The sequence below is a fragment of the Ranitomeya variabilis genome, chromosome 1, assembly GCF_051348905.1.
Source record: "Ranitomeya variabilis isolate aRanVar5 chromosome 1, aRanVar5.hap1, whole genome shotgun sequence".
Lineage (NCBI taxonomy): Eukaryota > Metazoa > Chordata > Amphibia > Anura > Dendrobatidae > Ranitomeya > Ranitomeya variabilis.
The window spans coordinates 548,871,531-548,894,446 of NC_135232.1; the positions used below are offsets into that span (position 1 = coordinate 548,871,531).

Genomic DNA, 22,916 nt, shown 5'->3' on the forward strand with positions numbered 1-22,916 from the left:
GAGGGCTCCAGGCTACAGCGTAGACTGGGACAGGCAGTCTCCGGGTCTCCATTCTCTCTGTGCACACCCTCAGTCCCTGCCTCACTGCCTGTGCACAGACATCCCTCCACCGAACCCGGTAATCACCGCTCGCAGTAGCATACCGGCAGAGGTGTATCTAGGGTTTTCCCTTCACCATGACAGCACCGTACGCGAGAGAGATGGCATCTGCCGCAGGAACAGGAAACCTGCAGCAGGGATAAAAGAATGGGGCGGCCCCTCTCTCCTCAGTTTTGGTTTCCTGTTCCTGCAGGTGGATGCCTGCAGCAGAGCTCTTACCTCCGGAGGGATCTCCCTCTGATGATTACCAGTCCGGAGGCTGAGGTCCGCGGTGGGGGCGGCCGTACTCGGCGGCATCTCGTACGGTGCTGTCGGGGTGAAGGCTGCTGCGTGCCGCGCCTCATCCCCCTGCTGGACTCCCCGGCGTCCGCTCTGGGCAGGAGGCTGGTCCGGGGAAAAAGGGGCGTGTCCTACACTGACGCTGGCGCCGAAGTGGAAGGTGACGACTTCCGGTCGCTCGGGAGTGACGTCACACGCTGGGGGAGCCGGTGTGCTGGACACTTCCGGGCGGAAGTTGCTCCAGAGGCGCGCACACTGCTCCTACCATATAACAAGCGGAAAGTGAAAGTCCCGCTGCTGGACATCGGTGTGCCTTCTAAACACTGCCTGCTGAAATGGCTGAGCCAGTGGATCCTGATACGCCAGCGGTGCCTGCACCCAGGATGAGTGAGGAGGCACAAGCTACCGGGGTACCCAGGGTCCTGGAGGGGTGAGTGCCTTTGTAAGGCGAATCACACATTCTGATATCCTTTACACTATATGTCTTTTAGGGAAGAAAAGCCACCTCCAAACAGAAGAATAGGGTTTGTGCGCTATGCAAAGAAACACTCCCTAGGCTGTACAGCAAGAAAATCTGCCAGCCCTGTATTGATAAAACGGTGGCAGAGGAGTCTTCTTCCCTGTTACAAAATATAAAACCGATTATTCGGGAGGAAGTTAAAACAACTGTTAAAGAACAGTTAAAACACCATACAAAAGGAGTCCCGCCTCCCCCTCCCCCAACAAGTGTACAAGGGTCCGATATAGATTCAGCAGAAGAACCGGGAGAATTAACCCCTTCTGATGCCTCTGATCTGGACTCCTCGGATGAGGAGTATGGCCACCCCTATTTTCAATCTGAAGATATCGGGAAACTGCTTAAACTTGTTAGAGCGACCATGGGGGTAGAAACCCCTAAAGAGCCGCGATCAATCCAGGACACTATGTTCAGCAATTTGGAAGGGAAAAAGTGTAAATTTTTTCCTTTCCATGATAATATCTTAAATCTAGTCAAAAGAGAAAGGAAAAAACCCAATAAAAAGATATCTATCCCTCAAGCATTGAAGCGCAAATATCCATTTGATGAAGAGGTCTGTGAGAAGTGGGAAAAGGCTCCTAAATTGGATGCAGCCATTGGTAGAACCTCTAAGGGAGTAGCGTTACCATTTGAGGACATGGGAGCCCTAAAAGATCCCCTTGACAAGAAAGCGGATGCTTTCCTGAAGTCTGCTTGGGAGGCAGCGACATGGTCGTTTATACCCGGGGTGGCCGCCACTTGCACAGCACGTGCTATGGTTAAGTGGTTGGAGGAACTGAGTGTCCAGCTTAAAAACAAATGCCCGAGAGAGAGTCTACTTGAAGCATTACCCTCCCTACAGGGCGCAGCAAGATTCCTAGCGGATGCTTCAATTGATTCTGTCAGAGGTGCCGCCCGTGCATGTGCTTTATCCAATTCAGGACGTAGAGCATTATGGCTGAAGAATTGGACTGTTGACTTCCAATCTAAAGTTAAACTCTGTGGAGTACCCTGTGAAAGACAATATCTGTTTGGTAAATCCTTGGATGAGATTCTAGAAAAAGCATCGGATAAGAAGAAACGTTTTCCGCCTCCTTCCTTTCCTAGGCGCCGATGGGAGACCTCTCGTTCATCCTTTCGTGGGTACGGATACAGAGGAGGCCGTGGCCGTTCAGACGATAGGTCGGTACGGGGTAGACAGTGGAAAGAGAGGAAAGAGAGAGGATTCCTTTTCAATAAACCTCCCCCCAAACCTGACCCCAAACATCAATGACGCCAGGATCCCAGTGGGGGGGAAGACTCCGATGGTTTGTCCGTCACTGGGCAGCATTACCAGCGTCTCATTGGGTAATCAACCTAGTTTCGGAAGGCCTAAAGTTCAAATTCTCCAGCCCCCCACCGAATCGCATGATAATGACCCAAGTGGCGGGAAAAAATCAGGCCACACTAGAGAGAGAGAGATTCATCTCCTCATGCAAAAAGGATTCCTAATAAGAGTACCCCATCAGGACACAGGGAAAGGTTTCTACAGCACCTTGTTCCTTACACCAAAGCCAGATGGCTCGTTAAGAACAATTTTCAACTTGAAAGCACTAAACCGCTATATTCAAGTGGAAAGTTTCAAAATAGTGACTCTAAGAACGGCAATAAAAGTTCTCGACCCGGACTGTTACATGGCAGGAATAGATCTAACAGATGCTTACTACCATGTGCCAATTGCTGGCCAACACCAACAATACCTAAGACTAGTGGTAAACATTGCAAAAGTTCCCACCCATCTGCAATATCAATGCCTTCCCTTCGGGGTAACTATAGCTCCCCGTATTTTTACAAAAATCATTTCCGAAGTAGCATCTTTCATCAGAAAGGAAGACATAATACTAGTACCCTATCTGGACGATTTTTTGGTAGTGGCAAACAGCGAAGAAAATTGCAAAAACGCAGTCGCAAGAGTACTGGAGGTACTGACCAAGCTAGGTTGGATTATAAACCTAAAGAAATCAAAACTGATCCCAGCTCAAACTCAAGAATTCCTGGGGATTCTATTGGATTCGGTCAAGCAGGAGTGTATCCTCCCAGAGAGGAAAATCCAAGCTATACAACAGAAGATACAGCTGTTCCAACTAGGACAGTCCATTTCACTGCGGAATGCAATGTCGCTCTTAGGTGTCCTAACGGCAACGATTCCGGCGACCCGGTGGGCACAAAACCACACGAGAGAATTAAAATGGCAGATACTAGCCGAGCAAAGGAAGAATCCATACAACCTGAATCGGAAAATTCTTCTATCTTCAAGGGTTCAAGACTCATTAGAATGGTGGATGAGAGTGGAAAATTTAAGCAAAGCGGTGCCTTGGTCAGTACAGAATCCAGTAATCCTGACTACCGATACGAGCCCATGGGGGTGGGGAGCACATCTGGAGGGTCAGGTCCTACAAGGTCAATGGGGGGCCTCAATGAGAGCAGCATCTTCAAATCTAAAAGAACTGATGGCAGTGAGGAAAGCACTTCTACACATAGGAGAAAGAGTACGAGGAAGACATGTGGTAGTGTTGTCTGACAACAACACAGCGATAGCTTACATAAATCAGCAAAGAGGCACAAGATCAGCGTCCCTTATGGCAGAGGCCAAAGAACTGTTCATGTGGGTCGAGAACAACCTTCTTTCCTTAGCAGGAACATACTTAAGAGGGTCAGAGAATCAAATAGCCGATTTCTTAAGCCGTCACATATTACACCAAGGAGAGTGGTCCCTGAACCAGGGAATATTGGGAAAATCTGTGCCAACTGGAGCATTCCAGAAATAGACTTATTTGCCACAAAAGAAAATCGGAAGGTGAAAAAGTTCTATTCTCTGAACCCAAGGGAAAACCCGGAGGGAGTAGATGCTCTTCTGTACCGATGGAACTTTCATCTAGCATATGCATTTCCCCCGATACCGTTAATACCGACAGTCCTCAAGAAAATTCGGGAAGACAAAGCACGAGTAATCCTTATAGCGCCCTTTTGGCCAAAAAGGGCATGGTTCACATGGCTCAGACGCATGTCTATCTCGGACCCGTGGATTCTTCCGGATACGTCGGATCTCCTACACCAGGGACCAGTGCAACACCCCCAAGTACACAGGCTACATCTCACCGCCTGGAACTTGAGAGGGGGCTCCTGTTAGCAAGAGGATTCTCAAACCCTTTAGTGACATTGCTCGCTAGCAGAAAAAAGGTCACATCACAAAAATAGCTGAAAATCTGGCAGAAATTCCTGGAATTCTTGGGGCGACAATTGTCTGTATCGAGCCAAGAAATTCCGGTAAAAGAAATTCTAGAATTTCTTCAAGGAGGGTTAGAGAGGGGGCTATCTACTAGCACCTTAAAGGTGCAAGTCTCCGCCCTGGGTGGGCTGTTTGATCAAAAACTTGCTGACCACCCTTGGGTCTATAGGTTCATCCGAGCCTCCTTTACATCCAGACCCTCAAAATTGTTACCTAAGGTGCCTCCCTGGGATCTAAATTTAGTTTTAAATGCCCTAACTGTTTCCTCCTTTGAGCCTCTTGCTTCCATTTCAATAAAAGCCTTAACCCTGAAAACGGTCCTCCTGGTTGCTTTAACTTCAGCCCGACGTACCTGCGAGCTGCAAGCTATTTCAGTGAACCCCCCTTACACTACCTTTCAGGATGATAAAGTGGTTATTAAAACTGACCCGGCCTTCCTTCCAAAGGTCAACTCAAAATTTCATAGAGACCAGGAAATAATTTTGCCAGGGAGAACAAACCTTCCATTGTCTTGATGTCAGACGCTGCCTGCTTCAATACATAGAAGCTACAAAATCTTGGCGTCAGTCATCAGCCCTTTTTTGTCGCCTTCCAGGGGACAAACAGGGGAAAAAAGGCCTCAAAGGCAACTATTGCACGGTGGTTGCGTACGGCTATTTCACTTTCATATTCCTCTTCTGGCCAAGTTCCCCCACAGGGTGATACGGCTCACTCCACGCGTGCGGTTGCCACATCCTGGGCGGAAAGGGCAAACGCTTCGGTGGAACAGATTTGTAGAGCGGCAGTATGGTCTTCACCCTCCACCTTCTTCCGACATTATAGGCTAGACTTAGGTCTATCAAACTTGTCTTGCGGGAGAAAGGTTCTATCTGCTGTTGTCCCACCCTAGGAGTCTTTCTATTTCTTCCTCTCACGTACGGTGCTGTCATGGTGAAGGGAAAAAATGATAATTACTTACTGGTAATTTGATTTTCCAGAACCATGACAGCACCCCATTAATTCCCGCCCTATCTTGGTGATGGTTGTGTGATTCACAAAAAAAAAACAAAAAACCTTTAATACATATGAGTAAAAATATATATAAAGGCTATATGTGTATATATGTATATAGAAACTAATAAAGGAGCTATACAAAATGAATATAATATACAAGTGTGTACTAACAAAGCGGTCATCTTCCATACTCTGAAAAAAACTGCTGCAGGTTTCCTGCTCCTGGGGCGGATGCCATCTCTCTCGCGTACGGTGCTGTCATGGTTCTGGAAAATCAAATTACCAGTAAGTAATTATCATTTTTCTGGCACCAGAGGCAAGAATTCATTTTGGGGCCTTACCCCCCCCCCCTCCGCCAAGGACATATGCGATTTGCACACTCAGTCATGTGCGCACGAGCTCCTCTCCCTAATGCTCTCCATGTTCAGTGAAAAACTGAGAGAAGCAGAAGAGAAGCTCGTTGTCACAGGACCATGAGTATGAAAATCGCATATGAGTGAAGTGTCCATCTGAAGACTACTGGAACCTGCAGAGCTTCGGAATTCTCACAACTAATGCACTGCACACTTTTAGGATTCTCCCTTGCCGGTGGACTGTCATGTCAGCATAAGCATGTGATTTGTATACGTCTGACCACATTCCGACTAAACGTGTCAGGCCTCGCTCAGTTCATTTTCATTGACAGAGGCCACACATGTCTAGTCAGCATGTGACCGCATTAATGTAAATCCCCAGCATGGGAGAATCCCGACAGCATGCAGTGCGCAATGTGAGAATTCTGAAGTCTGCAGTCACAAAGAATGACTGCAGACTCCTCACAAAACCTGGAGGTCCCCTTTAATGCTCCTAACATAAATAAAGACATGAGAGTTGGTTAGTATCACAAATAACATTTACATCCAGGTACCTTATAGATGACGTCGTCTCTGGAGCCATTCTTCTTTTCTTCATCTTGTCCAGATCCCATGATGAGTTTTCTCATCCACAGCCGTCTCTGCAGACCTCCATCTTCTCCGCTCTTTTGCAGAAAATCTCCACATGACGCCCTTAAAGATAGAAGTGTCATTATAATGCTCCTGAATAAAAAATTGCCCCTCACTATATTGTCTGCACAAAATATGACCCCCACACTGTCCCTCTTATGGTACATGCTCTACACACTGACCTCTCCTTTCTATACCGGCCCCCTCTTCACACTGTCCTCTTACACTGTGTCCCCCCTATAGGGCCCAGTATTTATACTCCATATTTATACTCTATCTTCCCACCCTGCGTGCATGGCTCCTCCATCTTCCCACCCTGCGTGCATGGCTCCTCCATCTTCCCACCCTGCGTGCATGGCTCCTCCATCTTCCCACCCTGCGTGCATGGCTCCTCCATCTTCCCACCCTGTGTGCATGGCTCCTCCATCTTCCCACCCTGCGTGCATGGCTCCTCCATCTTCCCACCCTGCGTGCATGGCTCCTCCATCTTCCCACCCTGCGTGCATGGCTCCTCCATCTTCCCACCCTGCGTGCATGGCTCCCCCATCCTCCCACCCTGCGTGCATGGCTCCCCCATCCTCCCACCCTGCGTGCATGGCTCCCCCATCCTCCCACCCTGCGTGCATGGCTCCCCCATCCTCCCACCCTGCGTGCATGGCTCCCCCATCCTCCCACCCTGCGTGCATGGCTCCCCCATCCTCTCACCCTGCGTGCATGGCTCCCCCATCCTCTCACCCTGCGTGCATGGCTCCCCCATCCTCTCACCCTGCGTGCATGGCTCCTCTATCCTCTCACCCTGCGTGCATGGCTCCCCTATCCTTCTCCCCTGCGTGCATGGCTCCCCTATCCTCCCCTGCATGCATGGCTCCTCTATACTCTCACCCTGCGTGCATGGCTCCTCTATCCTCTCACCCTGCATGCATGGCTCCCCTATCCTCCCCTGCATGCATGGCTCCTCTATACTCTCACCCTGCGTGCATGGCTCCCCCATCCTTCTCACCCTTTTATGCATGGCTCCCCCCATCCTTCTCCCCTGCGTGCATGGCTCCTCTATCCTCTCACCCTGCGTGCATGGCTCCTCTATCCTCCCACCCTACGTGCATGGCTCCCCCCATCCTTCTCTCCTGCGTGCATGGCTCCTATATCCTCTCACCCTGCGTGCATGGCTCCCCCATACTCCTCCCCTGCGTGCATGGCTCCCCCCATCCCTCTCCCCTGCGTGCATGGCTCCTCTATCCTCTCACCCTGCGTGCACGGCTCCTCTATCCTCCCACCCTGCGTGCATGGCTTCCCCATCCTTCTCCTCTGCGTGCACGGCTCCTCTATCCTCTCACCCTGCGTGCACGGCTCCTCTATCCTCCTCCCCTGCGTGCACGGCTCCTCTATCCTCCTCTCCTGCGTGCATGGCTCCCCTATCCTCCTCCCATGCGTGCATGGCTCCTCTATCCTCCTACCCTGCGTGCATATCTCCTCTATTCTACCCCGCGTGCATGGCTCCCCCCCATCCTTCTCCCCTGCGTGCATGGCTCCCCCATCCTTCTCCCCTGTGTGCATGGCTCCCCCATCCTTCTCCCCTGCGTGCATGGCTCCCCCATCCTTCTCCCCTGCGTGCATGGCTCCCCCATCCTTCTCCCCTGCGTGCATGGCTCCTCTATCCTCTCACCCTGCGTGCATGGCTCCCCCATCCTCCTCCCCTGCGTGCATGGCTCCCCCATCCTTCTCCCCTGTCATACTCACCGCGCGGCGCAGAACCTACCCGGCATCTCTGCATTAAGGTGATGAATATGCGGGAAGGAGGGGGGGCGGGCACTTGACCCCGGACTTTCATAAAAAAAAAAAAAAAAGAGAGAGGGGAAAAAAAACCTAGCTCAAGTGCGCCCCCCCCCCCCTGCATCCTGGCGCCCTAGGCATGTGCCCTCAAGTGCCTAGTGGCAAATACGGCCCTGCATAGGAGCAGTATTATAGTAGTTATATTCCTGTACATAGGAGGCAGTATTATAGTAGTTATATTCTTGTACATAGAGGGCAGTATTATAGTAGTTATATTCTTGTACATAGGAGCAGTATTATAGTAGTTATATTCCTGTACATAGGAGTATTAAAGTAGTTATATTCTTGTACATAGGGGTCAGTAGGTCAGTATTATAGTAGTTATATTCTTGTACATAGTAACAGTATTATAGTATATTCTTGTACATAGGGGGCAGTATTATAGTAGTTATATTATTGTACATAGGGGCAGTATTATAGTAGTTATATTATTGTACGTAGCGGTCAGTATTATAGTAGTTATATTCCTGTACATAGGGGTCAGTATTATATTAGTTATATTATTGTACATAGGGGTCAGTATTATAGTAGTTATATTCTTGTACATAGGGGGCAGTATTATGGTAGTTAGGTTATTGTACATAAGGGCTTAGTATTATCTACTATATAATTGTCTAAGGGTCACTTCCGTCTGTCTGTCCTTCTGTCACGGATATTCATTGGTCGCGGCCTCTGTCTGTCATGGAATCCAAGTAGCTGATTGGTCTCGCCAGCTGCCTGTCATGGCTGCCGCGACCAATCAGTGACAGCCACAGTCCAATTAGTCCCTCCCTACTTCCCCGCCGTCAGTGCCCGGCGCCCGCTCCATACTCCCTGCAGTCACCGCTCACACTGGGTTAATGCCAGCGGTAACGGACTACGTTATTCCGCGGGTAACTCACTCCGTTACCGCCGCTATTAACCCTGTGTGACCAAGTTTTTACTATTGATGCTGCCTATACAGCGTCAATAGTAATAACATCTAATGTTAAAAATAATTAAAAAAATAAAAAAAATCATTATATACTCACCTTCCGCCGCTTTTCTCGCTCCTCGCAACGCTCCGGTGACCGCTCCATGCAAGCGGCAGGTTCCGGTGACGAGGATGGTATGCGAGAAGGACCTGCCATGACGTCACGGTCATGTGACCGCGACATCATCACAGGTTCTGCGCGAGAAGGACCTGCCATAACGTCACGGTCATGTGACCGCGACGTCATCACACCCTGGGACCTTAAGCTGCCGCCTGCACCGCACACAGGCGACAGAACTACAAGGGGCCCTCGGAAGGTGAGTATACGTTTATTTTTTAACCTGTGACATACGTGGCTGGGCAATATACTACGTGACTGGCCAATATACTACGTGGCTGGGTAATATACTACGTGGCTCTGTGCTGTATACTACGTCGCTGTGCAATATACTACGTGGCTCTGTGCTGTATACTACGTCACTGGGCAATATACTACTTGGCTGGGCAATATACTACTTGGCTGGGCAATATACTACGTGGGCTGTGCAATATACTACGTGGACATGCATATTCTAGAATACCCGATGCGTTAGAATCGGGCCACCATCTAGTAGTAGTTATATTCCTGTACATAGGGGGCAGTATTATTATTATTTATTTTGCAAACTAGACCCCCCAAGGAACTTATCTAGATGAGTGGTGAACACTTTCAACCCTCAAGTGCTTCACAGAAGTTTACAATGCAGAGCCGTGAAAATAAAACTTTTTTCTTTCCTCAAAAATGATTTTCCAGTTCACCACCTGACAGCACCATTGGAGGACGTCCTTCTTACCCTCAGTGGGACAGGAACAACAAGCGGTTAAAAGGACCCTCCCCACTCCACCCACCAGTGTTTTTCCTGTCCCACTGCGGATAGGAACGGCAAGCGTATCCTCCGACGGTGCTGTGCAGATGGTGGGGATCGGGGGGCCCAGCCTTTCCCTTCCCTGCCGCAAGACATCTGCGGCTGATACCTGCTATGGGGGATCCCTCAGCCTCCCCAGTGTAGCGCTGCTCCTGGGGTCGGGTCCTCTTCCTCCGTATAGGGGGCTCTCGGTCCGGGTGCCTGCCTGCCGGGGAGTCGGGGCGGTGGTCGCTTCCAGCACGCGACCAGCTCCAGCATCACTTCCGGCCGCGACGGCCACGTCACTTCCGGTCGCGGCCAGCGTGGGAGAATGGTGCCGGCAGCAGCGCCGGCCTCAGTGAGGAGTACAGCGCGGTCAACCGCAGCGGCGGTAAGGAGGGCAGGATCAACCAGGTAAATTCTATATAAACTTACTAAGGGGGTCTTTATGCCGCCGGCCATCCTGACAAAGGAGCACCTGGCTATACAGCAGGAATTGTCCTTACTATGGAGGAGACAGCCAGACCTGAGGGGACTGACCAGCTTCAGGGGCACGTGAGTGGGCTATATTAAGCCATACCACAAAGCTCACCCCTCCCCCTGCTCCCCTACCTACGTAGTATTCCATATGTATCTCTATCTATCCTAGGCAGCGCCTCCCATTCCCACATCCGAAAGGAAAAAATCTGGGAAAAGTAAATGCCCAATATGTGCCACTAAGTTTCCAGAAAATTGGCGGAAGCCATTATGCAAATCATGCACATCCAAGATTGTGGGGGATGAACAAACTGCGTTGCTCTCCAGTATGAGGACAATGATTCGGCAAGAGGTTCAGGCATCCATCTCAAGCTTGAATCTTCCCCAAACAAGTCAGTCAGAACCACAAATCTCACGGAAGAGGCCAAGGGAGTCTAGCCCCTCTTCCGAAGGAGAGGTTTCGGAAGATTCTGACCAGGAAGAAAGAGACGGATCATTGGGCAGAGGGAAGAGATATCTCTTCTCTGCGGCAGACACAGATGAGCTTCTGTATGCTGTACGTAACACCATGCAGTTACAGGACACGCCAGAGGAGACCTCGATCAAGGATGAGATGTTTGGCGGATTACATGCCCAGGTCACAAAGGTTTTTCCCGTCAACAACCACATACGTTCCATGATTCTGGAGGAATGGCAGGAAGCGAAGAAGAGACTAGTGGTACCCAGAGACTTCAGACTCCGTTTGCCTTATAACCCAGAGGACATTAAAGTGTGGGATGAAGTTCCCAAGATTGATGTTCCATTAGCAAAAGTGGCGAAGAAGACCTCAATCCCATTTGAGGACTCCTCCTTATTGAAGGATCCTATGGATCGCAAAGCAGATGGTCTGCTCAGGAGAACTTGGGAGTCCTCCGCAGCAATAATACGGGCCAATATAGCTGCAACATCGGTAGCCCGGTCAATGCATCTATGGATAGACGATTTGGAGGAACATCTCAAAGCTAAGACTTCCAGAGATGTTATTCTCAAATCCCTGCCGTTGCTTAAACTGGCTACAGACTTTATGGCAGACGCTGCTGCTGAATCTGTACGCTTCGCTGCCAGAAGCGAGTCTTTATCCAACGCGGCCAGAAGAGCCATCTGGCTAAAGACCTGGTCGGGGGATATCCAGTCAAAAAATAAGTTGTGCGGAATCCCATTCTCAGGGAATAAAGTATTTGGGCCTATTCTGGATGACATTCTAGAAAAGGCCTCAGATAAAAAGAAAGGCTTCCCTGAGGAAAATACAAAAAAGTACCAGCCCTTTCGTAGATCCCGACCTAGTCAGAAGACAGACTACAGGGGGAAAGGGAAGACTGGGAGGTGGTCTTATCCCAAGGATGGAAAGGGTAGAGACTCCATCTTCCCAAGTGCAGGTACAGGAAAGCCAAATAAATGACATCAAGGTGGGTGGTCGGTTACAAAAATTCCTAGGGGGTTGGCAGAAAGTATCCCAAAATCCTTAGATTCTGCAAGTAATTGCTCAGGGGTACAAACTAGAGTTCTCCAGCAGTCCCCCAGAAAGATTTGTTGTAACCCGACCCTGTCCGCTCTCAGACTCCTCTATGTGGACAAACATCCAGGAGTTGATAGAATTAGAGGCAATAACTCCAGTACCCATCTCAGAAAGAGGCAAGGGCCATTACTCCCATTTATTTTCAATAAAAAAACGTCGGGGGACTCCCGGACGATCATAAATTTAAAACCACTAAACAGATGGGTCCGGTACAAAAGATTCAGGATGGAATCTATAAGATCCACAACGCCTCTCATAGACAAGGACATGGTGATGTGCACCCTAGACCTAAGCAATGCATACTATCATGTCCCGATACATGCTTCCTACCAAAATTCCTGAGATTTGCCCTAATGAACGAGTATTATATCACTTCCAGTTCAGATGTCTCCCCTTCGGGCTTGCTTCGGTGCCCAGGATATTCACCAAACTGATGTCAGAAGTTGTGGCCTATCTAAGAAACCAGAATGTGACCATAGTATCATATCTGAATGACTTTCTGATAATGGCGAGATCAGAGAAACTTCTCAGAATAGACTGCAGCTTCACACTTTCCATCCTACAGGATCTAGGGTTGATTGTGAATTGGAAGAAATCCTGCCTGGTCCCAGACTCCAGAATGACATTTTTGGGGGTCATACTTGACTCCAATGTCAGAACATCTTTTTTACCAGAAGACAGACAGGCGGCCTTAATCAGGCACATACACCAATTCAGGAGAAGTACACCCTCCATAAGAGAGGCAATGAGGATTCTGGGCTTCATGACAGCATGCATACCCTGTGTGAAATGGAGCCAATTCCACTCGCGGGAGTTAGAGGCAGGTCTTGGGATCTTGGAACAGGAAACAGAGTTCCCTAGACAAAAAGATGATTGTGTCTCCGTCAGTAAAGAGATCCCTAACCTAGTGGACCACACCGGAAAACATGAGAGAGGGAGTTCCATGGATACTCGATCCCTGTGTTACGGTTACCACAGACGCCAGTCAATACGGATGGGGCGGTCATATAGAAAGGACATACTATCAAGGGAGAATGGACTCCTCAGATTGCCGCAATATCATCAAATTTCAGGGAGCTGTATGCGATCTGGAAGGTGTTGTACCAGGCCCAGTCACAAATCAGGGGCAGACATGTAAGGATACTGTCCGACAATGTCACAGCAGTGGCATTTCTAAGACACCAAGGAGGTCCGAAGCATCCACCGCTGCAACACCTAGCAGACCAGATTTTCAGATGGGCAGAGAAATCTGTCAAATCCATCTCGGCAGTTCACCTGGAAGGCGCCAAGAATCAAGTGGCAGATTTCTTGAGCAGAACGTCTGTACATCCCGGAGAATGGGAACTGAACCCAGAAGTATTCAGCAGTCTGTGCCAGAAATGGGGAACACCTCAGGTTGATCTTTTTGCCACAAGGTCAAATACAAAGACCAGAGCATTTTTCTCCCTCAATCCTTTAGACGGAGCCACTGCAGTAGACGCCTTGTCTCAGTATTGGGGAGAAGGTCTCCTGTACGCATTTCCGCCTCTTCCTCTGATACCGAAGACACTCAGGAAGATAGCAGAAAGCCTGTGACTTCTGCGATTTACAACAAAATCTGGAAGCGGTATTGTTCCTTTCTGGGAGAAGTTTCTGTGGATACCTCAAAACCGGACATTCCCAGAATCCTCGACTTCCTTCAACTCGGATTTGAGAAGGGCCTCCAGCCTAGTACTTTAAAAGTACAGATTGCAGCGCTTAGTGTCTTTTTTGATATGTCACTAGCCTCCCATCCTTGGATAGCAAGATTTTCCAGGGCTACACAGAGAATGAGACCACTTGTGAGAAAATCAACTCCTCCTTGGGACCTAAACTTGGTCCTTAATGCCCTGTGTAAAACCCCGTACTTGTTATCAGAAGATATGAGCATAGCCAATCTCTCCTTTAAAACTGCCTTCCTGATTGCCATCACATCAGCTAAAAGGCTGGGGGAGATGCAGGCCCTTTCCACTCAGAACCCATATCTTCAGATCTTTGACGACAGGATAGAATTAAAGGGAACCTGTCACCCCGTTTTTTCAGTATGAGATAAAAATACCTTTAAATAGTGTATTTTGTGTACCCTGATTCCCCACCTATGCTGCTGAAATACCTTACCAAAGTCACAAAACGGTAATTAGATCTTACCGGTAATTGTATTTCCAGGAATCCACCTGACAACACTACTAGTTCCCTCCCACTGCAAGTTTATACTATTAACTTATGTGATGTAACATTGGTGTATAACGGTTAATAAACTCTCTTTGCATCCATCCAGATGTGGTACTTAGAAAATCACTGGTGGGTGGAGTGGGGAGGGTCCTTTTAACCGCTTGTTGTTCCTGTCCCACTGAGGGTAAGAAGGACATCCTCCAATGGTGCTGTCAGGTTGATTTCTGGAAATACAATTACCGGTAAGAACTAATTACCGTTTTTTAACCCACAATTTTTTATTTTCACAAGGATGACAGGAGAAATTGGACCCCAAAAGTTGTTCTCCAGTTTGTCCTGAGTATGCTGGTACCCCATATATGGGGGTAAACCACTGTTTGGGCACACGTCGGGGTTCGGAAGGGAGGGAGCACCATTTGACTTTTTGAACGCAAGATTGGCTGGAATCAATAGTGGCGCCATGTCGCGTTTGGAGACCCCCTGATGTGCCTAAACAGTGGAAACCCCTCAATTCTAACTCCAACACTATCCCTAACCCTAATCCCAACTCTAACAATGACCCTAATCACAACCCTAACTCCAACACACCCCTAATCCCAACCATGACACTAACCCTAATCTTAACCCTAATTACAACCCTAATCCTCATTCCAAACCCTAAGGCTATGTGCCCAAGTTGCGGATTTGTGTGCGGATTTTTCCGCACTGTTTTTGAAAAATCCGCAGGTAAAATGCGCTGCGTTTTACCTGCCAATTTACCTCGGATTTCCAGTGTTTTTTGTGCGGATTCCACCAGCGGATTCCTATACAGGAACAGGTGTAAAACGCTGCGGAATCCGCACAAAGAATTGCCATGCTGCGGAAAATACCGAGCGGTATTGTCTGCACCATGGGCACAGCAGATTTGGTTTTCCATAGGTTTACATGGTACTGTAAACGTGATGGAAAACTGCTACGAATCTGCTGCGGATCCACAGCCGAATCTGCTGCGGATCCACAGCCAAATCCGCACCGTGTGCACACAGCCTAATTCTCACCCTAATTGCAACCCTAAGGCCGGGACCACACATACGCGAGATACAGCCGCACAGCAATACATGGAGCTGCATGCTCCGCTCCGGAGTGCCGGTGCCAGAGCTGGGTTTTCACCTGTGAGACTCGGCCGTATCTCGCATTTGTGTGATCCCGGCCTAACCCTAATTCTAACCCTAACCCCTGTGTACGGAGCATACCACATCTCCTGGGCAGGGGAGGAAGCAAAAGACAATATTGACATTACAGCAGAAGATCACAGAGGATTCATTTTGTGAGGTAAAATATTTCACTGACTGTTTTTAAAAAATATTTAACCTCACAAAATGTATTCTCTGAGATCTCCTTCTGTAATGTCAGTATTGTCTTTTGCTTCCTCCCCTGCCCAGGAGCTGTTGTATGTTCGGTACATGGTCAGACACGGCCAATTTTTATAATTAACTTTTGTTCATAGGAAAACCCCTTTAAAAGTCAAATATCAACGCCAACATGGCTCCTCCTAAAAAGTATGCCAATGACAATGAAAGGAAAGCAGCAAAGGGCAAATGAGACTCTTGAAGAGCAACAGCATCGCTGGGACAAAAACAATGCATATAAGCATAGGCGTCAAGCACATGAGTCCCCTGATGCAAAAGTCATTAGATTATGACAGGATGCCATTAGGCAACAACAGCGCCACATGCCTGCCCCCATCGTGACATTACCGCCCTCCCGATGCATTAGCATCGGGCCTCCATCTAGTAGTAGTTATATTCTTGTACATAGGAGCAATATAAGGCTACAGTATGTTAGCAGTTATATTCTTGTACATAAAGAACAGTATTATAGCAATTACTAGCTATTGAACCCGTTCTACGCCCAGGTGGCGAGCATTTATATTGGTATATGGTCTCCATCCTGGTATGTGCTGCTTCCATCCTGTGCCCTAATCTTTTCATGCGCCCCCTCCCTGTCATGTGCAGCCCTCATCCTGTTTTGTGCTCCTCCATCTTGTCATGTGCGCTGATGGCGTCCAGCACCCGGTTAGCGTCCTCCCGCAGGCGCTCGTAGGTGCCGATGAAGTTTTAGGGCATGGCACAGGGCTGGCACAGCTGGTAGATGGGCATCCAGTGCGCTTGTTCATCTTCTCGTCCAGCAGGTACCGCAGGAACTCAGAGGTGACGTCGTCCCCCTTGGATGCAGCGGCGGACTGCTACTGGCGCACGATCTGCAGTCTGTACCTTTGCTGGTACTCCTTGATCTCCCCGAACTTGTTCCTGTAGGCGGACAGCAGGGGCTCCAGCACGAACAGGAACTTGTAGGGTATGTGCACACGTTGCAGATGTGCCTGCGGATTTTTCTGCACTGAATCCGCATCTCATGCCAGAAAACGCAGGGAAAAATCTACGCGTTTTTGATGCGTTTTTGAAAGCTAAATAAAGATCTATTAATGAACAAAACAAAAAATTTGTGATGTAATTTCTTGTCCAACCTCCTCTTTTACATTTGTCCAACCCACACTCCATTACACACAGACAGATGGATCTATAGATAATATCTAATAATAATAATCTTTATTTTTATATAGCGCTAACCTATTCCGCAGCACTTTACAGTTTGCACACATTATCATTGCTGTCCCCGATGGGGCTCACAATCTAAATTCCCTATCAGTATGCCTTTGGAATGTGGAAAGAAACCGGAGTACCCGGAGGAATCCCACGCAAACACAGGGAGAACATACAAACTCCTTGCAGGTGTTGTCCTTGGTGAGATTTGAACCCAGGACCCCAGCGCTGCAGTTCTAACCACTGAGCCACCGTGCTGCCCTATGCTCTATCTATAGCTCTATCTAGAGAAAAAATTGGAACAGCATCTAGTATTGCCTCGTGTCATGCAAAGCTTTCCCAACCAGCAGTCAAATGGTTTCCAATAGTAAAGTAAAAAAAGGAAAACAGCAAAAAAAGTTTGCAAAAAAGTGGACTTTATTGCCCAAATGGCGTGGCAACGTTTCGGATGTGATATGCTTGAGAAAGGTTATCACATCCGAAACGTTGCCACTCCATTTGGGCAATAAAGTCCACTTTTTTTCAAACTTTTTTTTTGCTGTTATCCATTTTTTACTGTATCTATAGATCTATTTATTTATCATCTATGTATCTTATTCCTTCTATCGCTAGATAGAAGGAATGAGATAGATAGATCTATGGATACATAGATATCTATTCATAGCCTAGGAAGAGGCCATGGATATTGGCGCCCCCTGACTACAAACACCAGCTCCCAGCCGTCCCAGAAATGGCGCATCTGTAAGATGTGCCAATTCCGGCACTTGGCCTCTCTTTTCCCACTGCCCTGAATGGGGTAATAAGGGATTACTGTCACCTTTGTATTGTAAGGTGACATTAAGTCCGGTTAGTAATGGATAGGCATCAATAAGATACCTATCCATTGCTAATCCTCTAGTAGAGAAAGAGTTAAAAAATAAAAAAGACACCGCCAGAAAGAAGTATTTTAATCTTAATTTCACCATACTTACAACCACGCCTAATTCCTGCGACGCCCTCGATCGCCTGCAAATAATAAACCAACCGTATACTCCCTGTCCGACGCAGTCCAATTAATTGTGTCCTATGACGATCTCCCCTATAGAGCTGTCAAATCAGGAGATGTGACAACTCTACAGACCTTCATTGACACACTGACAGGAGACAATGGCTCCTGCAGTGCATCACGGAAGAGGTTACTTTAGTTCATTGCTCCCATTTTATGGCACAGCTGCGTGAGAATTTTCCCATGCAGCTGTGCCGCAAGTGACAGTCTGAACTCTACTGTACTCACAGCGGCCAAGGGATACAGTGCGGAAGGATACCTTCAGTCATTGTATCCCGGAGCCCCTGAAGAGCGGTCGCATCGGCTGATGTTACAGCTCTCCACAGGAGATCGACGTGGGACAATGGTATTAATTGGATTACGGCGGACACAAGGAGTATATTGTTGGTTTATTATGTAAATTTTTTTTTCATGTGAGCGAGGGTTTCGGGGATAAGCTGTAGATGGTGAGTATGAACTATGTATGTACTGTATGTGTTTGTTTTTTGTTTGTTTTTTCTTACATTTAACATAGCCGGATGCCGGGACTACTACTGTCCCATCATTGGCTAATGTGTCAATCACTGTCACTGTAGCAGGTATAGTCGGATGGGACTTGTAGTCCCATTGAATGATGCACACACACTCCTGCAGAACCCCCTTACAGCTCGCAGATCCCCACACACAGCCCCGTAGACCCTGCACACACAGACACGCACACAGTCAACCGCCCACACACTTACCTCCTTCCGGGCCGCAGCGTTTCTCGCAGTGTGCTCTGTCCGCGGAGCCAGGACACGGTGCCAGAGGTCGCGGTATGCGTTCAGTGTTTACACATACCGTGATCTCTACCGCGATCTCCTGGGCCACAATCCTCATCCCCGGATGCGTCACTCTGTGGGGTTCATACTGCGCAGGAGCAGTATTATAGTAGTTATATTCTTGTACATAGGATCAGTATTTTAGTAGTTATATCCTTGTACATAGAGGGCAGTATTATAGTAGTTACCGTATTTTCTGGTGTATAAGACGACTGGGCGTATAAGACGACCCCCAACTTTTCCATATAAAATATGGAATTTGGGATATGCCCGCCGTATAAGACAGGGGTCATCTTATACGCCCGGTCATCTTATACGCCCAGTCATCTTATACGGTGTGTGGTTCCCAGGGTCTGGAGGAGAGGAAATTCTCCTTCAGGCCCTGGGATCCATATTCATGTAAAAAATAAAGAATAAAAATAAAAAATATGGATATACTCACCCCTTCGACGAACCCTGGCTGTCACCGCTGCAAGCGTCTGCCTCCGTTCCTAAGAATGCAGTGAGTGTAGGACCTGCAATGACGTCGCGGCTTGTGATTGGTCGCGTGACCGCTCACGCGACCAATCACAAGCCGTGACGTCATGGAAGGTCCTTCACTCTCTGCATTCTTGGGAACGGAGGCAGACGCTTGCAGCGGTGACAGCCAGGGGCCATCCGAGGGTGAGTATATCCATATTTTTTATTTTTTACATGAATATGGATCCCAGGGCCTGAAGGAGAGTCTCCTCTCCTTCAGACCCTGGGAACATCCAGGATCGCTCCCGGCGTATAAGACGACCCCCGACTTTTGGGACAATTTTTAGGGGTTAAAAAGTCATCTTATACGCCGGAAAATACGGTATATTCTTGTACATAGGAGGAGTATTATAGTAGTTATATTCTTGTACGTAGGAGCAGTATTATAGTAGTTATATTCTTCTACATAGATGACCGTATTATAGTAGTTATATTCTTGTACGTAGGAGGCGTATTATAGTAGTTATATTCTTGTACGTAGGAGGCGTATTATAGTAGTTATATTCTTGTACATAGGAGGAGTATTATAGTTGTTATATTCTTGTACGTAGGAGCAGTATTATAGTAGTTATATTCTTGTACGTAGGGGCAGTATTATAGTAGTTATATTCTTGTACATAGAGGGAAGTATTATAGTAGTTATATTCTTGGACATGGAGAGCAGTATTATAGTATTTTTATTCTAGTACATAGGAGGAGTATTATAGTAGTTATATCCTTGTACATAGGGGTCAGTATTATAGTAGTTATATTCTTGTACGTAGGAGGAGTATTATAGTAGTTATATTCTTGGACATAGGAGCAGTATTATAATAGTTATATTCTTGTACATAGGCGTCAGTATTATAGTAGTTATATTCCTGTACATACATAGGGAGCAATATTATAGCAGTTATATTTTTAGACATAGGAGCAGTAGTATAGTAGTTTTAGTCTCATACATTGTCAGTTTTTGGAGTTTTATGTGGAATGTGTGAAATATTTGCGACTGGAGAAGTTGTGTGCAGTTGTAATTTTATTTAAAAACCCATTTGTAAGTCCGAGCCTGGATGTAAACTTCTTGCATCGCTGCGGGGAGGATGTGAAACTGCCAATGTAGGCAACAAAACACTCATGTGTCAGCCAGCTAAAAATATTTTTCATGAAGTGACCAGGAAAGAAGTTGCCTAATCCAAGAGACTGATGAGGACTGTGAGCTGCAGGTTGTTGCTTTTCAGGGAGTAGGAGCAAGTATTAGTCCCAAGGGTGCACTTTAGTGATGAGCGAGTATACTCGTTACTCGAGATTTCTTTGGTGTTCTCAGAGTATTTGGATGTGCTCGGAGATTGTTTGAGACTCCTCAGCTGCACACAGTTTGCTGCTGTTAGTCAATTCCTGCATGTGTTTAGGTTGTCTGTTTGTTAAAACTGTTTGTTTGAACACATGTTCCATACGTCGTGGCACTGGATGCGTCGGTAATTGGCGGACCGTCATCACAAAAAATGTTCAATGTAACTTTTTGTGCGATGCGTCCGCCATTTTTGATCACGCATGCACGGCCGAAACTCCGCCCCCTCCTCCCCGGAACTCATAATGGGCAGCGGATGCGTCTGAAAACTGCATCCGCTGCCCACGTTGTGCACTATTTTGCACAACGTAAGTCGGGCCGACGGTTTGCGACGGCCCCGTACCGACAGAAGTGTGAAAGTAGCCTAAGGGTATGTTTCCAAGTTCAGGAAACGCTGCGTGTTTGACGCTGCGTAGAGCCGCAGCGTCAAACATGCAGCGTCCAGATGTTACAGCATAGTGGAAGGGATTTTATGAAATCCCTTCTCCACTATGCGTCGTAACACGCATCCGGCGGCCCTGCGATTCCGGACATGCGGCGCGTCTTTTTAGAACGCAGCATGTCCATTTACCTTGCGGCGGCGCAGGTAAAACACAGGGCCCTATGTGTGGGGTGCGATGATTCTGGATGTGTGCAATGAACACATCCGGCATCATCACGTCTACAGAAGGGGGCGGAGCGGGTTTTCTGCTCCGTCCAAAGCTCTGGCCATCCTGAACGTGGACACGTACCCTTAAGGCTATGTGCACACTTTGCGGCGTGCTCTGCGGGTTCTCCCGCAGCGGAATTGATAAATCTGCAGGGCAAAACCGCTGCGGTTATCCCTGCAGATTTATCGCGGTTTCCGCTGCGGGTTTACTCCTATACTATTGATGCTGCATATGCAGCATCAATAGTAATGTTAAAAATTGGTTATACTCACCCTCTGATGTCCCGTTCTCCTCGGCGCTGCACGCGGCGATCCGGTTCCAAAGATGCTGTGCCGAGAAGGACCTTCGTGACGTCACGGTCATGTGACTGCGGCGTCATCACGGTCATGTGACCGCGATGTCACCGCAGGTCCTGCTCGCACAGCAACTAAGACCGGACAGCCGCGTGCAGCGCTGAGAGGTGAGTATAGCATCATTTTTTATTTTAATTCTTTTTTTTTTTTACACTATTTAGGCTTCCCAGGGCCTGGAGGAGAGTCTCCTCTCCTCCACCCCGGGTAGCAAACACACATTATCCGCTTACTTCCCGCATCGTGGGCACAGCCCCATGCGGGAAGTAAGCAGAACAATGCATTCCTATGGGTGCAGAATCGCTGCGATTCTGCACAAAGAAGTGACATGCTGCCGGTTGTAAACCGCTGCGTTTCTGCGCGGTTTTTCCCGCAGCATGTGCACTGCGGTTTGCGGTTTCCATAGGGTTTACATGTTAATGGAAACGCAATGGAAACTGCTGCGGACCCGCAGCATCAAAATCGCCGCGGATCCGCGGTAAAAACCGCAAAGTGTGAACATGGCCTAAATCACAGTGCAACAAGGGGAGGCTGGGAGTCCTCTGCCATCTAGATGAATGTGATAGAGGATACAGTGAGTGACATTAGTTCTGGGCAGGTGGGATCAGCTTCTGAAAAAGTTATCCTGTGACTGAGGTAATTGAAGTGAGAGGTTTCTGTGAGTCTTCAGGTCCTTCTTCCAGCATCTGTGGCTTTTATATCACATCAATGTTCTGTCATGGGTAGAAAGTGTTGGGGGTTGATGAGGCCCCCCTCTATGAACCAAATCAGAAATTCTTGCATGATGTCAGTGGGTTGACTGTTTCAGTGGTAGATGTAAGGAGGTAACAGATGTGTGCTAGAGATGGACTACTCTTAAAGGGAACCTGTCACCAGGTTTGGCAGATATAAGTTACGGCCATCCCCTTTCAGGGCTGATATACAGCATTCTATAATGTATATCGGCCCTCAACCCGACCTGTAAGAGAAGAAAATAACTTATTAAACTCACCTGCGGGGCGGTGCGGTCCGATGGGTGTCGCACTTCTTGGTCAGACGCCTCCCATCTTCTTGCGATGCAGTCCTCCTGCTTGCTTCGTGGGGATGATGCGTCCTTTCATCATCCACACACTCCTGCGCAGGCATTCTTATCTGCCCTGTTGAGGGCAGAGCAAAGTACTACATTACGTAGGTGCCGAGGAAGGTCAAAGAGCCTCATCCCCTGCAAACTGCAGTGCCTTGCTCTGCCCTCAACAGGAAGAAGATGGGATGCGCCGCAAACCCCTCCCCCCAAGGTGAGTATGATAAGTTATCTTTCTTGTCTTACAGGTCGGGCTGGGGTCAGATATACAGCAGTATAGAATGCTGGATAAAAGCCCTGAGAGGTGATGGCTGTAACTTATATCAACCAAAACGGGTGACCGGTTCCCTTTAAAGGGAGGTGCAACAACGCCCGAACAGGATTTACTAATTCAGGGACTTTGGAGGAACGTTTTACAACATGCACTCAGTTATACTGTTAACTTAAAGTTTCCGTTTCTATGGTGGAAGAAATGTGGCTCTTCACTTTATATACAATCAATGTCAGGCATTAGCCCTGCTGATGAAGAATGAGAATAAGGCACACCCTTGGTTTTCTGGCAATGTTTAGTGTAAACCTT

General features: G+C 48.0%; 1 protein-coding gene across 2 annotated transcripts in view; it reads right to left on the reverse strand.

Moving 5' to 3' along the window:
* The window catches only part of LOC143767209 (uncharacterized), a 28,749-nt gene extending 6,267 nt beyond the window's left edge, over positions 1 to 22,482 (reverse strand). The window contains exons 1-2 of one of the 2 annotated variants that reach the window (XM_077255356.1): positions 22,268 to 22,482; positions 6,043 to 6,181 (exon numbers count right to left, since the gene is read on the reverse strand). In XM_077255356.1, coding sequence (XP_077111471.1) covers positions 6,043 to 6,181; positions 22,268 to 22,401 — 273 coding nt within the window. In that variant the 5' untranslated portion in view covers positions 22,402 to 22,482. The remainder of the gene's footprint in view (positions 1 to 6,042; positions 6,182 to 22,267) is intronic. The other variant, XR_013213686.1, reaches the window with a different exon arrangement.
* Positions 22,483 to 22,916: the final 434 nt, after the last annotated feature.